The sequence below is a fragment of the Procambarus clarkii genome, chromosome 75 (genome assembly GCF_040958095.1).
Source record: "Procambarus clarkii isolate CNS0578487 chromosome 75, FALCON_Pclarkii_2.0, whole genome shotgun sequence".
Classification (NCBI taxonomy): Eukaryota; Metazoa; Arthropoda; class Malacostraca; order Decapoda; family Cambaridae; genus Procambarus; species Procambarus clarkii.
The window spans coordinates 10,348,676-10,366,583 of NC_091224.1; the positions used below are offsets into that span (position 1 = coordinate 10,348,676).

At 38.6% G+C, this 17,908-nt stretch overlaps 1 protein-coding gene across 1 annotated transcript; it reads right to left on the reverse strand.

Moving 5' to 3' along the window:
- Window positions 1-4,808: 4,808 nt before the first annotated feature.
- LOC138356993 (uncharacterized) lies at window positions 4,809-5,609 on the reverse strand. Its single transcript, XM_069313524.1, has one exon. It carries the CDS (start codon window positions 5,607-5,609, stop codon window positions 4,809-4,811), a length of 801 nt encoding a protein of 266 aa, XP_069169625.1.
- Between the last annotated feature and the right edge of the window lie 12,299 nt (window positions 5,610-17,908).

Consider the following 17,908-nt stretch of genomic DNA (forward strand, 5'->3'; position numbering starts at 1 on the left):
CTGAATAAGAAATTCCAAGAGGTCTTCACCTTAGAGCAAGGAGAAATCCCAGAGATAAGAGAGGGAATAGCTAACCAGGAACCACTGGAAGAGTTTGAGATTACCAGTGGGTTTGAGATTACCTGTAGTTCAGTGCCTCTTGTCTGTTACCCTTTTTGTATATTGGGACTACATTAGCTGTTTTCCATATTTCTGGTAGGTCTCCCGTCTCCAGTGACCTACTATACACTATGGAGAGTGGCAAGCAAAGTGCTCTTGCACACTGATTTCAATACTCATGGTGAGATTCCATCCAGTGACCTCTCGTTGTTTTATTGTGAAGACCTCCTGGAACCTCTTGTTGAGTTCTTCACACACCTCTTTGTCATTCTCTGTGTACCTATCCTCACCCATTCAAAAGTTTCATCACTTTTTCCTTCACTGTTGTTTTCCTCCCGATGTGAATGTGTAGTAGCTTTGGTTCGGTCTTGACTTTATTACCTATATAATTTTCATACTTTTTCTCAGCTTCTGTTCTCACACTAACATACTCGTGCCTTGTTCTCTGTTATCTCTCTCTCTCTCTCTGCTTTCTGGTGTTCTGTTATTTTGGAAGTTCCTACTCGCCCTTTTGTTCAGTTCGTTTGCTTCCATACATGCCCTATTAATTTATGGATTCTTCTTTTGCATCTCGGATTTTTCCTGTTGGGCCAGGATAAACCTGTTTGCTGCCTCCTGAAACTTTTGGGTGACATAGTCCATCATGTCTTGTATAGTGTCATGTGTCATCAGACACTTGTACGAGTGTCACCGAGGTGACGAAAAATAATCCGGGCGTCGCCGAGGTAACGAAAAATGTCTGGAACGTGAACTGACAGAGAAAAAAATTAAAATTGCCGGTTCCCGTCCGGGTTTTCCACTACTTACCCCGTGATCTGATGTGTAGCGTGGCCCTGTGGCCAGCTTTGTAACGTGGACCCCATGGTCTGGGATTGAAATCCTGTCACAAAAAGATCGTACCTTCAGCCCCAAAAGTATATAAAACTCAGCCTGTGGCTGAAACACCAGCAACATCTTCATAAATATTCCCCCAACAACAGATGAATTAAATCATTTACCTTACACTGCGTCTTACATGCCAATAATCATTCAAGCACTCCCCTTAAACATTTGTGTCCACCATGAGCCTCTGTTCGGCTAGAGAGGCTCACATCCAATGAATATCTGTAGGTCCTCCAAAATATCAAGACAGGCACTTCTGCAAGTCTCCCAATCTGCTGCACAACGAAGTCCTAATCCAACATTAGTGCCTCACTCTGTAGGGTAAGGCAGGTCCTAGTCAACAACGGTTTCTCCAATGGTTTTGTGGAAGACATCATAAGAACAAAGTGAAACGCCATGTAACCTCTGAAGAGACAACTAACACAACACCTATACCCCCTATTAGACTATTTTACAGAAACTTCTTTTCCGCAGCCCATAAAACGGCTGCGATTTGCAAGGCCCGATTTGCCTAATAAGCCAAGTTTGCATGAATTAATTGTTTTCCGACTACCTAACCTACCTAACCTAACCTAACCTAACTTTTTCGGCTACCTAACCTAACCTAACCTATAAAGATAGGTTAGGTTAGGTTAGGTAGGGTTGGTTAGGTTCGGCCATATATCTACGTTAATTTTAACTATAATAAAAACAAATTGACCTCATACATAATGAAATGGGTTGCTTTATCATTTCGTAAGAAAAAAAATTGAGAAAATATATTAATTCTTGAAAACTTGGCTTAGTAGGCAAATCGGGCCTTGCATAGTAGGCTGAAAAGTTCGTTCTGGCTACTAGGTACGACATATATATATATATATATATATATATATATATATATATATATATATATATATATATATATATATATATATATATATATATATTGTATATATATATTGTGTATATATATATATATATATATATATATATATATATATATATATATATATATATATATATATATATATATATATATATATATATATATATATATATATATATATATATATATATATATATGTCGTACCTAATAGCCAGAACGCACTTCTCGGCCTACTATGCAAGGCCCGATTTGCCTAATAAGCCAAGTTTTCATGAATTAGTTGTTTTTCGACGACCTAACCTACCTAACCTAACCTAACTTTTTCGGCTACCTAACCTAACCTAACCTATAAAGATAGGTTAGGTTAGGTTAGGTAGGGTTGGTTAGGTTCGGTCATATATCTACGTCAATTTTAACTAAAATAAAAAAAAATTGACCTCATACATAATGAAACGGGTAGCTTTATCTTTTCATAAGAAAAAAAATAGGGAAAATATATTAATTCAGGAAAACTTGGCTTATTAGGCAAATTTGGCCTTGCATAGTAGGCTGAGAAGTGCGTTCTGGCTACTAGGTACGACATATATATATATATATATATATATATATATATATATATATATATATATATATATATATATATATATATATATATATATATATATATATATATATATATATATATATATATATATTGGTAGCAGTCTTTCCTATAGACATATATTATTAAATATGACCGAAAAAGTAAGATTAATAATTCTAACACGAATTTTCTCGATCTTTCTTATGTTTCTTTTCACTGTTGATGGTAACTGAAAAATCAATTCGCTAAAATTCATTTTTATTTCTAGTCTGACGTGACACTTGAACGCATTCCGTAATAACTTATTACATTTTCAAAGACTTTTAGTTTACACACACACAACTATTACCTGCAAACACTAAACAGAGTTTTTACTTATGCTATGATTTAAACAGCTTTCATTTTTCATTTTATACCCGCATTTTGGGTGAGGTGATATGTTACAACAGTTTTGGATGAGGTGAACAAAACTTCCAACACAGGATAGAACACGAAACAATGGGTATTGAAGGTAAGAATGGAAGTAATTGCAGAGGACCTATTAGCCCATCTTTCTTGATGCTTCTATACTGGAGCGGAGTCTTGAAGTGGGTAGAATATAGTTGTGCATTAATTGGCTGTTGATTGCTGACAGCAATCAACAGCCAATTAATGCACAGCTTTTTTTTTCCTCTGACATCTCAATTAGGTCTAGTAGGTGGAATAACTCTCTAACAGGTAGACTCGTTCCTCAGGCTACCTGGGGTGATAACAGTAGCGTGATCCATCTGGTCTATTGTGAAGCGTGGACCCCGTGGTCTGCTGTGTAGCATGGACCCCGTGGTCTGCTGTGTATCATACATCCCATGGTCTGCTGTGTATCATACATCCCATGGTCTGCTGTGTAGCGTGAACCCCATGTTCTGCTGTGTTGCGTGGACCCTATGGTCTGCTGTGTAGCATGGACCCCAGGGTCTGCTGTGTAGCGTGGTCCCCCATGGTCTGCTGTGTAGCATGGACCCCGTGGTCGGCTGTGTTGCGTGGACCCCATGGTCTGCTGTGTAGCATGGACCCTGTGGTTTGCCTTGTATCATGGATCCCAGGGTCTGCTGTGTAGCGTGGACCCCATGGTCTGCTGTGTAGCATGGACCCCATGGTCGGCTGTGTTGCGTGGACCCCATGGTCTGCTGTGCAGCATGGACCCTGTGGTTTGCTGTGTAGCAAGGATCCCTATGGTCTGCTGCGTAGCATGAACCCCATGGTCTGCTGTGTAGCGTGGACCCCATAGTCTACTGTGTAGCATGGACCCCAGGGTCTGCTGTGTAGCGTGGTCCCTTATGGTCTGCTGTGTAGCGTGGACTCCTTGGTCTGCTGTGTAGCGTGGACCCCATGGTCTGATGTATAGCGTGAACCCCCGTGGTCTGCTGTGTAGTGTGGACCCCGTGGTCTGCTGTGTAGCATGGACGCCATGGTCTGCAGTGTAGTGTGGACCCCCGTGGTCTGATGTGTAGAGTGGACCCCCGTGGTCTGCTGTGTAGCGTGGACCCCCGTGGTCTGATGTGTAGAGTGGACCCCCGTGGTCTGATGTGTAGAGTGGAACCCCGTGGTCTGCTGTGTAGCGTAGACCCCGTGGTCTGCTGTGTAGCGTGGACCCCGTGGTCTCATGTGTAGCGTCGACCCCCGTGGTCTGCTGTGTAGCATGGACGCCATGGTCTGCAGTATAGCGTGTACCCCATGGTCTGCTGTGTAGCGTGGACCCCCGTGGTCTGATGTGTAGAGTGGACCCCCGTGGTCTGCTGTGTAGCATGGACGCCATGGTCTGCAGTGTAGCGTGGACCCCATGGTCTGCTGTGTAGCGTGGACCCCCGTGGTCTGATGTGTAGAGTGGACCCCCGTGGTCTGCTGTGTAGCGTGGACCCCATGGTCTGCTGTGCAGCGTGGACCCCCGTGGTCTGATGTGTAGCGTGGACGCCATGGTCTGCTGTGTAGCGTGTACCCCGTGGTCTGCTGAGTAGCATGGACCCCCGTGGTCTGATGTGTAGCGTGGACCCCCGTGGTCTGATGTGTAGCGTGGACCCCCGTGGTCTGCTGTGTAGCGTGGACCCCCGTGGTCTGATGTGTAGCGTGGACCCCCGTGGTCTGCTGTGTAGCGTGGACCCCGTGGTCTGCTGTGTAGCGTGGACCCCCGTGGTCTGATGTGTAGCGTGGACCCAGTGGTCTGCTGTGTAGCGTGGATCCCATGGTCTGCAGTGTAGCGTGGACCCCGTGGTCTAATGTGTAGCGTGGACCCCCTGGTCTGCTGTGTAGCGTTGACCCCGTGGTCTGCTGTGTAGCATGGACGCCATGGTCTGCTGTGTAGCGTGGACCCCGTGGTCTGATGTGTAGCGTGGACCCCGTGGTCTAATGTGTATCAAAGACCCCTGGTCTGCTGTGTAGCGTTGACCCCGTGGTCTGCTGTGTAGCATGGACCCATGGTCTGCAGTCTAGCGTGGACCCCGTGGTCTGATGTGTAGCGGGGACCCCGTGGTCTGCTGTGTAGCGTGGACCCCGTGGTCTGCTGTGTAGCGAGGACCCCGTAGTCTGCTGTGTAGCATGAACGCCATGGTCTGTAGTGTAGCGTGGACCCCGTGGTCTGCTGTGTAGCGTGTACCCCGTGGTCTTATGTGTATCAAAGACCCCGTAGTCTGCTGTGTAGCGAGGACCCCATGGTCTGCTGTGTAGCGTGGACCCCATGGTCTGATGTGTAGCATGAACGCCATGGTCTGTAGTGTAGCGTGGACCCCGTGGTCCGCTGTGTAGCGTGGACCCCGAGGTCTGCTGTGTAGCGAGGACCCCGTGGTCTGCTGTGTAGCGTGGACCCCGTAGTCTGCTGTGTAGCGAGGACCCCGTGGTCTGCTGTGTAGCGTGGAACTTGTGGTCTAATGTGTAGCGTGGACCCCATGTTCTGATGTGTAGCGTGGAACCCATGGTCTGCTGTGTAGCGTGGAACCCATGGTCTGATGTGTAGCGTGGACTCAGTGGTCTGCTGTGTAGCGAGGACCCCGTGGTCCGCTGTGTAGCGTGGACCCCGTTGTCTGCTGTGTAGCGAGGACCCCGTGGTCTGCTGTGTAGCGAGGACCCCGTGGTCTGCTGTGTAGCATGGACGCCATGGTCTGCAGAGTAGCGTGGACCCCATGGTCTGCTGTGTAGCGTGGACCCCATGGTCTGATGTGTAGAATGAACGCCATGGTCTGTAGTGTAGCGTGGACCCCGTGGTCTGCTGTGTAGCGAGGACCCCGTGGTCCGCTGTGTAGCGTGGACCCCGTGGTCTGCTGTGTAGCGAGGAGTAGTAGGGAGTAAGAGCCACAGGCAATTTTTTTTTTGGCGAGAGGACCCCTGTGGACTGTAAGAGCCACAGGCAATTTTTTTTTCTGGTCAGAGGACCCCTGTGGACTGTAAGAGCCACAGGCAATTTTTTTTTTTGGCGAGAGGACCCCTGTGGACTGTAAGAGCCACAGGCACTTTTTTTTTTTGGCGAGAGGACCCCTGTGGACTGTAAGATCCACAGGTAACTTTTTTTTTTTTCTGGAAATTTATGTGTAGCATGTCGGGGTTTTCAGGTAAATTTTGTCAGTCACAGATTTTAGAAGTAAGGATTTCTTATGAGAAAAATAATTTCCGAGACTTAGAAGTTTGTTAAGGGCTTATGGAACAAATTCAAGTAACGTATGTAGCTCTTTAGGGTTTCCATGAGAACTCTACGGACATATTTTACATGTTTTCAACTTACAAAAATCGTCTATGTAAGCCTTAGTTATTCATGTAAATTTAGAAAGTTATCTGTGTAAGTCAGGGTTTTCAGGGGCTCGTACATCACACCCCCCTCCCTCCCCCCTTACCTCGCAATCTCTCGCGTCACCTTTATTTACCTTACGCCCGGCCAGCCAGTCGCCTCTTATCATATCTTATCTTCTCCATAATATCTGGACCGTCCCTCCTCTCTCTCTCTCCTCCTATTTCCTTACAACTATTTTCAGAGTTTCAAATAATCATAGAAGTTTATTTATATGTTTATGACCGAATTTGTAAAAGGACCATTTTCAGAGAATATTGTCTTAGATGTTTTGTTAAGGAAAACAGCCAACTTAGCCATAACATTTAGTTTTATATCCATTTACGGCTATTTCACCTGTAAAGACCAAAATTAGTCAGAGACAGTATTTAGCTCATATTTCATCAGAGTCCAATTATCAACAGAAATTCGCCAATGTCTACTTTGAGATCAAAATTAGTCAGAGACAGTTTTAGCTCATATTTCATCAGAGACCATTTTATACCTAAAAAATGAACAGAGTCCACTTTGTGAGCAAAATTAGTCAGAGACAGTATTTAGCTCATATTTCATCAGAGTCCAATTTATACCTAAAAATGAACAGAGTCTACTTTGAGAGCAAAATTAGTCAGAGACAGTTTTAAGCTCATATTTCATCAGAGTCCAATTATCAACAGAAATTCGCCAGAGTCTACTTTGAGAGCAAATTTCATCAGTGTCCTGTAATCTGTGAAAATTTGACAGAGTCCAGTTCTTGATCGAAATTCAGTTTGAGTCCAACTGAATGAACTCAAGTCCAACTTGAGTCCAGTTTTCTAGCAAAATTCGCCAGAGTCTACTTTGTGCCAAAATATTCAGAGTCCAGTTCATGATCGAAATTAATCAGAGTCTAATTAAAGACCCAAATTTGGCAGAGACCACATTTTCGCTACTAGCAGTCCAATCCCCCTGAAATTTTAAACAGTCATATTTCAGACGTAGTAAATAAGATCAAGTCAGTTACAGAGCTCCAGCTCTTGTCCCCCTGTATTTGCATATTTTCTCTATATTCAGCTGCGTTCTCCACATTTTGTCCATGTTTTCTGTGTTCATTCCATGTTCTACAAATGTTCACAGCATTTTTTCTGTAATCTTTCTCTTAGTCTCATTATGTTCTCTACAAATTCTAGTCATATTTTCTATGTACATCATATGTTCTCTGTATAACTTTTATACTCAATATTCATGTTCTCAATGTTCTAGCTTGTTCTTCACACGTTCAGTGTTCATTCTTTGTATTCCCTATGTTCCTTATCATGTCTTCATATTCTCTATAAGTTCATATTCCCTGCATGTTCACTCTATTCATCAACTTTTTCTTACATGTTTTCTGTGTTCACCGTATGTTCACTGTGTTCATTCCCTTACTTAACCTCAATTTTTTTTATGTTCTTTGTTTCTTCCATTCGCTAACTAGTTCTTTGTCAAATATTAGCATCAGCAATACAGTTCCCTCAACAATTTTAGTCACCAAGTTTTATTTTCAAAACTATATCAAAGTAATTCTCGTTGTCAACTTAATAGTCTACCAGCCATGTTCTTAAACAAATCTACACTTTATTCAGTTCCAAATTTACAAAGACAAACCTTTCTTGTAACTTCTTAACTAAAAATCTTTCGCCAATCAACTGAAACATAGTCACTTTCCTCATTTCTCAACTAACTTATTATCCAATCAACCAAAAATTGCCAAAGGAATCTTTCCAACACTGTTCATAACTAAACTTATTCCCTAGTCATCAGAAAATAACCGTGTTCTTCATGTTTCATTGTCATTTCATAACTAAAAAATCTTTCGCCAGTCAACTAAAAAACATAGTCACTTTCGTCATTTCTCAACTAAACTTATTATCCAGTCAACTAAAAATAGTCAGAAATAGCCTCGTCCAACACTGTTCTTAACTAAAACAACCTTTCTCTTAGCTAAAAATTGTCAAAGGAAACTTCTTTCAGCACTTTCTTAACAGCCGCTATGTTTCATCAAGAAAAAATTGTCAAAGGAAACTTTCCAAAACTGTTCATAACTAGCTTTTTATCCATCGTCAATCAACTAAAAATAATAACTTTCATCATTTCTTAACTAAACATATTCCCCATTCATCAGAAAATAACCGTGTTCTTCATGTTTCATTGTCATTTCATAACTAAAATTATCCATCAATCAACAGAAAAAGCCATGTTCATCATGTTTTTGTCTTTTTGCTTAACTAAAATTATGTTTTGTCAAGTAAGAAAAAATAACCAAAGATATCTTTCATCGCTGTTCTTAACTGACATTATACTTTGGGGAGCACAAAAATAGTCTCCCTCGTCATGTTTTATCTTTTCCTTAACTAAGTATTCATCAGTCAACTAAAAAATAGTTGCTTCGTCATGTTTCCTTGTCATTTCTTAACTGAAATATCACTTCTCTCATTTAAAATAGTCATGTGTAACCTCTTTCCAACACTGTTCTAACTAAAGCAACCTTTCACATCGCTAAAATAGTTACTTCATCATGTTTCCTTGTCATTTCTTAACTGAAATATCACTTCTCTCATCTGAAATAGTCATGTGTAGCCTCTTTCCAACACTGTTCTTAACTAAAGTAACCTTTCACTTCGCTAAAATAGTCATATTCATCGTTGTTCCTAACTAAAATATATGTCGTTAAGTAAGAAATATAGTCAAAGACACTCTTCGAGACATCAAGGACTTACTCAAAGACATCAAAGTTGCACTCAAAGACATCCTTTGAGACATCAAAGACATCCTTTGAGACATCAAAGACATCCTTTAAGACTTCAATGGGACTCTTCGAAATATCAAAAGAAACTCTCAAACACTCAAAAATTTACTTGCATCCTCAAAGTTATTCTCAGAGGCATAAAAGTAATTCTCAGAGCTATCAAACTTGTTCTCAAAGTCATCAAAGTTATTCACAGAGTCATCAAAGTTAATCTAAGACATCATTTTTCATCAAAGATATTCTCTCTAAACCATCAATGTTCTTCTCTAAGACATAAAAGTTATTCTCTATGTCATCAAAAAGTTATTCTCTGAGCTAACAAAATACTACTCATGTTCTCAAAGACGTTCTCCAATTCATCAAAGTTGTTTCAAAGACATCAAAGTTAATCTCAGAGTTATCCAAAGATATTCTCATGTCCACAAAAGTTAATCCAAGAGACGTCAAAGTTAATCTCAGACATCTTCGTTCATAAAAGTTATTCTCAGACATCTTCGTTCATAAAAGTTATTCTCAGAGACATCTAAAGTTATTCTTTAAGACATCAAAGTCATTCTCAGAGTCACCTTTGTTATTCAAAGAAGCCTTCCGAGACATCCTCGTTCAACAAAAACTGTCCTCAGAGCCATCAAAAAGTTAAATACAGTCGTCAAAGTTATTCTCTAAGTATCTTTTCGTTCATCAGAGAAGCTTTCTAAGACATCTTTGTTCATCCAAGTTGTTCTCTAAGACATCAATCTTGTTCTCTAAGACATCAAAGATGTTCTCTAAATCATAAAGTTAATCTCTAAGTTACCTTCGTTCGTCAGAGAAACTTTCCAAAACATCTTTGTTCATCAAACTTGTTTTCAAAGTCATCAAAAGTTAATCTAAGACATCTTTTTTCATCAAAGTTATTTTCAGAGACATCTAAAGTTATTATGTAAGACATAAAAGTTATTCTCAGAGTCATCAAATGTTATTCTCGAAGTCATCAAAGATATTTTCAGAGACATCTAAAGTTAATTTCTATGTTATAAAAGATGTTCTCAAAATCATAAAAGTTATTCCCAGAGCTATCAAAGTTATTCTCAAAGTCATCAAAGTTATTCAAAGAGCTAACAAAAGTTATTCTCTAAGTAACCTTTCGTTCATCAGAGAAGCTTTCTAAGACATCTTCGTTCATCAATGTTGATCTCTAAGTCACCTTGGTTCATCAAAGAAACTCTCCTTCTTCCATCAAGTTATACTTTAAGACAACATTGTTGTTCTCTAAGACATCTTCAGGCATAAAATTTCTCTCCAAATGTAACTAGTTCAGCTTTTCATATCAAACTTACACTTCTGTTAAATATATTTTCTTAGACATTTTACCTTTTAAACTGTTCTCTGAACTACACTGTTCAAACCTACGTAACCTATCCTCTCCACCCAATGTTACTTAGTTAACGTAACGTTCCTAAACCTAACTTTACCTATCCTAACATAACTTACCTTACCTTACCTATCTTACCTAACTTTACCTATCTTACCTAACTTAACCTGCATAACCTAACTTTACCTATGTTACCTTACCTTACCTATCTTACCTAACCTAACCTAACTTATCCTGCTTAACCTAACTTACCTATCTTACCTAACTTAACCTGCATAACCTAACTTTACCTATCTTACCTAACTTAACTTTCATAACCTAACTTTACCTATGTTACCTTACCTTACCTACCTTTCCTAACTTAACCTGCTTAACCTATCTTACCTATCTTACCTAACTTTACCTATCTTACCTAACTTAACTTTCATAACCTAACTTTACCTATCCTAACATAACTTACCTTACCTTCCCTATCTTACCTAACTTTACCTATCCTATCCTAACCTAACTTGTCTTACCTAACTTAATCTTACATTCAAAAACTGATGTATCCTAACTTATCTAGTCAAACCAGACATGATCTAACTTACATAAGTATTCCTTCTTGTCTTTTGTGTTTCGTCAATCATTGTCTCATATTCATTTACTCATTTCATTAGTTAATTTCTCAAATGGTCACTTATGCATTTCAAGTGCTATTTGTTAGAGATTGGATATTTAAGCATTTCAAAGAATTTTTGTTATATATGGGCATTTACTCATTTCAAGGGATAATTTCTCAAATGGACGTTTTTGCATTTCAAGTGTTATTTGTTTAAGATTGGGTGTTTAACCATTTCAAAGGTTTTTGTTATATATGGGAACTTACTCGTTTCAAGGGCCAATTTCTCAAATGGTCATTTTTGCAGATAAAGGGTTATTTGTTAAAGTTCATCAAGTTGCTCATAAGTTGTATTTATTATGTTTGTTATCATTTATTCTTATTCCCCAACCCCTTAACCTAACCTCTTGTAATCGTAGTGTATTTGGTAGGTTCTATCATATGTTCTTATTCCCCAACCCTTTAACCTAACCTTTCAGTAGATCTTAGTAGATCTGATTCTTTACTATTGTAATTTTTATTATTACTATGATAAAGAATGAACTTATATGTGAAAACAAAGTAAAGAAGGAAAGAAGGTTTGGGTAAAAATATACAAAAAAGAGAAACAAAACTACATCTGAAAGGTTAGGAAAAGGATAATATATTCAACAAACTACATCTGAAAGGTTAGGTTAAAGGGTTGGGGAATAAGAACATATGATAGAACCTACCAAATACACTACGATTACAAGAGGTTAGGTTAAGGGGTTGGGGAATAAGATCATAAGATAGAACCTACTAAATACAACTTATGAGCAACTTGATGAACTTTAACAAATAACCCTCGATCTGCAAAAATGACCATTTGAGAAATTAGCCCTTGAAACGAGTAAGTTCCCATATATAACAAAAATCCTTTGAAATGGTTAAACACCAAATCTTAAACAAATAACACTTGAAATGCAAAAACGTCCATTTGAGAAATTATCCCTTGAAATGAGTAAATGCCCATATATAACAAAAATTCTTTGAAATGCTTAAATATCCAATCTCTAACAAATAGCACTTGAAATGCATAAGTGACCATTTGAGAAATTAACTAATGAAATGAGTAAATGAATATGAGACAATGATTGACGAAACACAAAAGACAAGAAGGAATACTTATGTAAGTTAGATCATGTCTGGTTTGACTAGATAAGTTAGGATACATCAGTTTGGGAATGTAAGATTAAGTTAGGTAAGACAAGTTAGGTTAGGATAGGATAGGTAAAGTTAGGTAAGATAGGGAAGGTAAGGTAAGTTATGTTAGGATAGGTAAAGTTAGGTTATGAAAGTTAAGTTAGGTAAGATAGGTAAAGTTAGGTAAGATAGGTTAAGCAGGTTAAGTTAGGAAAGGTAGGTAAGGTAAGGTAACATAGGTAAAGTTAGGTTATGAAAGTTAAGTTAGGTAAGATAGGTAAAGTTAGGTTATGCAGGTTAAGTTAGGTAAGATAGGTAAGTTAGGTTAAGCAGGATAAGTTAGGTTAGGTTAGGTAAGATAGGTAAGGTAAGGTAACATAGGTAAAGTTAGGTTATGCAGGTTAAGTTAGGTAAGATAGGTAAAGTTAGGTAAGATAGGTAAGGTAAGGTAAGTTATGTTAGGATAGGTAAAGTTAGGTTTAGGAACGTTACGTTAACTAAGTAACATTGGGTGGAGAGGATAGGTTACGTAGGTTTGAACAGTGTAGTTCAGAGAACAGTTTAAAAGGTAAAATGTCTAAGAAAATATATTTAACAGAAGTGTAAGTTTGATATGAAAAGCTGAACTAGTTACATTTGGAGAGAAATTTTATGCCTGAAGATGTCTTAGAGAACAACAATGTTGTCTTAAAGTATAACTTGATGGAAGAAGGAGAGTTTCTTTGATGAACCAAGGTGACTTAGAGATCAACATTGATGAACGAAGATGTCTTAGAAAGCTTCTCTGATGAACGAAAGGTTACTTAGAGAATAACTTTTGTTAGCTCTTTGAATAACTTTGATGACTTTGAGAATAACTTTGATAGCTCTGGGAATAACTTTTATGATTTTGAGAACATCTTTTATAACATAGAAATTAACTTTAGATGTCTCTGAAAATATCTTTGATGACTTCGAGAATAACATTTGATGACTCTGAGAATAACTTTTATGTCTTACATAATAACTTTAGATGTCTCTGAAAATAACTTTGATGAAAAAAGATGTCTTAGATTAACTTTTGATGACTTTGAAAACAAGTTTGATGAACAAAGATGTTTTGGAAAGTTTCTCTGACGAACGAAGGTAACTTAGAGATTAACTTTATGATTTAGAGAACATCTTTGATGTCTTAGAGAACAAGATTGATGTCTTAGAGAACAACTTGGATGAACAAAGATGTCTTAGAAAGCTTCTCTGATGAACGAAAAGATACTTAGAGAATAACTTTGACGACTGTATTTAACTTTTTGATGGCTCTGAGGACAGTTTTTGTTGAACGAGGATGTCTCGGAAGGCTTCTTTGAATAACAAAGGTGACTCTGAGAATGACTTTGATGTCTTAAAGAATAACTTTAGATGTCTCTGAGAATAACTTTTATGAACGAAGATGTCTGAGATTAACTTTGACGTCTCTTGGATTAACTTTTGTGGACATGAGAATATCTTTGGATAACTCTGAGATTAACTTTGATGTCTTTGAAACAACTTTGATGAATTGGAGAACGTCTTTGAGAACATGAGTAGTATTTTGTTAGCTCAGAGAATAACTTTTTGATGACATAGAGAATAACTTTTATGTCTTAGAGAAGAACATTGATGGTTTAGAGAGAATATCTTTGATGAAAAATGATGTCTTAGATTAACTTTGATGACTCTGTGAATAACTTTGATGACTTTGAGAACAAGTTTGATCGCTCTGAGAATTACTTTTATGCCTCTGAGAATAACTTTGAGGATGCAAGTAAATTTTTGAGTGTTTGAGAGTGTCTTTTGATATCTCGAAGAGTCCCATTGAAGTCTTAAAGGATGTCTTTGATGTCTCAAAGGATGTCTTTGATGTCTCAAAGGATGTCTTTGAGTGCAACTTTGATGTCTTTGAGTAAGTCCTTGATGTCTCGAAGAGTGTCTTTGACTATATTTCTTACTTAACGACATATATTTTAGTTAGGAACAACGATGAATATGACTATTTTAGCGAAGTGAAAGGTTACTTTAGTTAAGAACAGTGTTGGAAAGAGGCTACACATGACTATTTCAGATGAGAGAAGTGATATTTCAGTTAAGAAATGACAAGGAAACATGATGAAGTAACTATTTTAGCGATGTGAAAGGTTGCTTTAGTTAGAACAGTGTTGGAAAGAGGTTACACATGACTATTTTAAATGAGAGAAGTGATATTTCAGTTAAGAAATGACAAGGAAACATGATGAAGTAACTATTTTTTAGTTGACTGATGAATACTTAGTTAAGGAAAAGATAAAACATGACGAGGGAGACTATTTTTGTGCTCCCCAAAGTATAATGTCAGTTAAGAACAGCGATGAAAGATATCTTTGGTTATTTTTTCTTACTTGACAAAACATAATTTTAGTTAAGCAAAAAGACAAAAACATGATGAACATGGCTTTTTCTGTTGATTGATGGATAATTTTAGTTATGAAATGACAATGAAACATGAAGAACACGGTTATTTTCTGATGAATGGGGAATATGTTTAATTAAGAAATGATGAAAGTTATTATTTTTAGTTGATTGACGATGGATAAAAAGCTAGTTATGAACAGTTTTGGAAAGTTTCCTTTGACAATTTTTTCTTGATGAAACATAGCGGCTGTTAAGAAAGTGCTGAAAGAAGTTTCCTTTGACAATTTTTAGCTAAGAGAAAGGTTGTTTTAGTTAAGAACAGTGTTGGACGAGGCTATTTCTGACTATTTTTAGTTGACTGGATAATAAGTTTAGTTGAGAAATGACGAAAGTGACTATGTTTTTTAGTTGACTGGCGAAAGATTTTTTAGTTATGAAATGACAATGAAACATGAAGAACACGGTTATTTTCTGATGACTAGGGAATAAGTTTAGTTATGAACAGTGTTGGAAAGATTCCTTTGGCAATTTTTGGTTGATTGGATAATAAGTTAGTTGAGAAATGAGGAAAGTGACTATGTTTCAGTTGATTGGCGAAAGATTTTTAGTTAAGAAGTTACAAGAAAGGTTTGTCTTTGTAAATTTGGAACTGAATAAAGTGTAGATTTGTTTAAGAACATGGCTGGTAGACTATTAAGTTGACAACGAGAATTACTTTGATATAGTTTTGAAAATAAAACTTGGTGACTAAAATTGTTGAGGGAACTGTATTGCTGATGCTAATATTTGACAAAGAACTAGTTAGCGAATGGAAGAAACAAAGAACATAAAAAAAATTGAGGTTAAGTAAGGGAATGAACACAGTGAACATACGGTGAACACAGAAAACATGTAAGAAAAAGTTGATGAATAGAGTGAACATGCAGGGAATATGAACTTATAGAGAATATGAAGACATGATAAGGAACATAGGGAATACAAAGAATGAACACTGAACGTGTGAAGAACAAGCTAGAACATTGAGAACATGAATATTGAGTATAAAGGTTATACAGAGAACATATGATGTACATAGAAAATATGACTAGAATTTGTAGAGAACATAATGAGACTAAGAGAAAGATTACAGAAAAAATGCTGTGAACATTTGTAGAACATGGAATGAACACAGAAAACATGGACAAAATGTGGAGAACGCAGCTGAATATAGAGAAAATATGCAAATACAGGGGGACAAGAGCTGGAGCTCTGTAACTGACTTGATCTTATTTACTACGTCTGAAATATGACTGTTTAAAATTTCAGGGGGATTGGACTGCTAGTAGCGAAAATGTGGTCTCTGCCAAATTTGGGTCTTTAATTAGACTCTGATTAATTTCGATCATGAACTGGACTCTGAATATTTTGGCACAAAGTAGACTCTGGCGAATTTTGCTAGAAAACTGGACTCTGATGAATTTCGATCAAGAACTGGACTCTGTCAAATTTTCACAGATTACAGGACACTGATGAAATTTGCTAGAAAACTGGACTCTGATGAATTTTGCTATTAAAGTAGACTCTGGCGAATTTGAGCATAAACTGGACTCTGACGAAAATTGGGTATAAAATGGACTGTCAAATTTTCACAGATTACAGGACACTGATGAAATTTGCTCTCAAAGTAGACTCTGGCGAATTTCTGTTGATAATTGGACTCTGATGAAATATGAGCTTAAAACTGTCTCTGACTAATTTTGCTCTCAAAGTAGACTCTGTTCATTTTTAGGTATAAATTGGACTCTGATGAAATATGAGCTAAATACTGTCTCTGACTAATTTGCTCACAAAGTGGACTCTGTTCATTTTTAGGTATAAAATGGTCTCTGATGAAATATGAGCTAAAACTGTCTCTGACGAATTTTGCTCTCAAAGTAGACTCTGGCGAATTTCTGTTGATAATTGGACTCTGATGAAATATGAGCTAAATACTGTCTCTGACTAATTTTGGTCTTTACAGGTGAAATAGCCGTAAATGGATATAAAACTAAATGTTATGGCTAAGTTGGCTGTTTTCCTTAACAAAACATCTAAGACAATATTCTCTGAAAATGGTCCTTTTACAAATTCGGTCATAAACATATAAATAAACTTCTATGATTATTTGAAACTCTGAAAATAGTTGTAAGGAAATAGGAGGAGAGAGAGGAGGGACGGTCCAGATATTATGGAGAAGATAAGATATGATAAGAGGCGACTGGCTGGCCGGGCGTAAGGTAAATAAAGGTGACGCGAGAGATTGCGAGGTAAGGGGGGAGGGAGGGGGGTGTGATGTACGAGCCCCTGAAAACCCTGACTTACACAGATAACTTTCTAAATTTACATGAATAACTAAGGCTTACATAGACGATTTTTGTAAGTTGAAAACATGTAAAATATGTCCGTAGAGTTCTCATGGAAACCCTAAAGAGCTACATACGTTTCTTGAATTTGTTCCATAAGCCCTTAACAAACTTCTAAGTCTCGGAAATTATTTTTCTCATAAGAAATCCTTACTTCTAAAATCTGTGACTGACAAAATTTACCTGAAAACCCCGACATGCTACACATGAATTTCCAGAAAAAAAAAAAAGTTACCTGTGGATCTTACAGTCCACAGGGGTCCTCTCGCCAAAAAAAAAAAAGTGCCTGTGGCTCTTACAGTCCACAGGGGTCCTCTCGCCAAAAAAAAAAATTGCCTGTGGCTCTTACAGTCCACAGGGGTCCTCTGACCAGAAAAAAAAATTGCCTGTGGCTCTTACAGTCCACAGGGGTCCTCTCGCCAAAAAAAAAAATTGCCTGTGGCTCTTACTCCCTACTACTGCGAAGACCCCGTGGTCTGTGTGTAGCGTGGACTCCGTGGTCTGATGTGTAGCGAGGACCCCGTGGTCTGATGTGTAGCATGGACCCCGTGGTCTGCTGTGTAGCGTGGACCCCGTGGTCTGCTGTGTATCAAAGACCCCGTAGTCTGCTGTGTAGCGTGGAACCCGTGGTCTGCTGTGTAGCAAGGACCCCGTGGTCTGATGTGTAGCGTGGACCCCGTGGTCTTATGTGTACCGTGGACCCCGTAGTCTGCTGTGTAGCGTGGACCCCGTGGTCTGATGTGTAGCGAGGACCCCGTGGTCTGATGTGTAGCGAGGACCCCGTGGTCTGATGTGTAGCGTGGACCCCCGTGGTCTGATGTGTAGAGTGGACCCCCGTGGTCTGCTGTGTAGAATGGACGCCATGGTCTGCAGTGTAGCGTGGACCCCATGGTCTGCTGTGTAGCGTGGACCCCCGTGGTCTGATGTGTAGAGTGGACCCCCGTGGTCTGCTGTGTAGCGTGGACCCCGTGGTCTGCTGTGCAGCGTGGACCCCCGTGGTCTGATGTGTAGCGTGG

Bases quoted from the DNA above. Each gene is read 5' to 3' on its own strand.
- LOC138356993 (XM_069313524.1), bottom strand. From the start codon at position 5,609: ATGGGGTCCACGCTACACAGCAGACCATGGGGTCCACGCTACTCTGCA.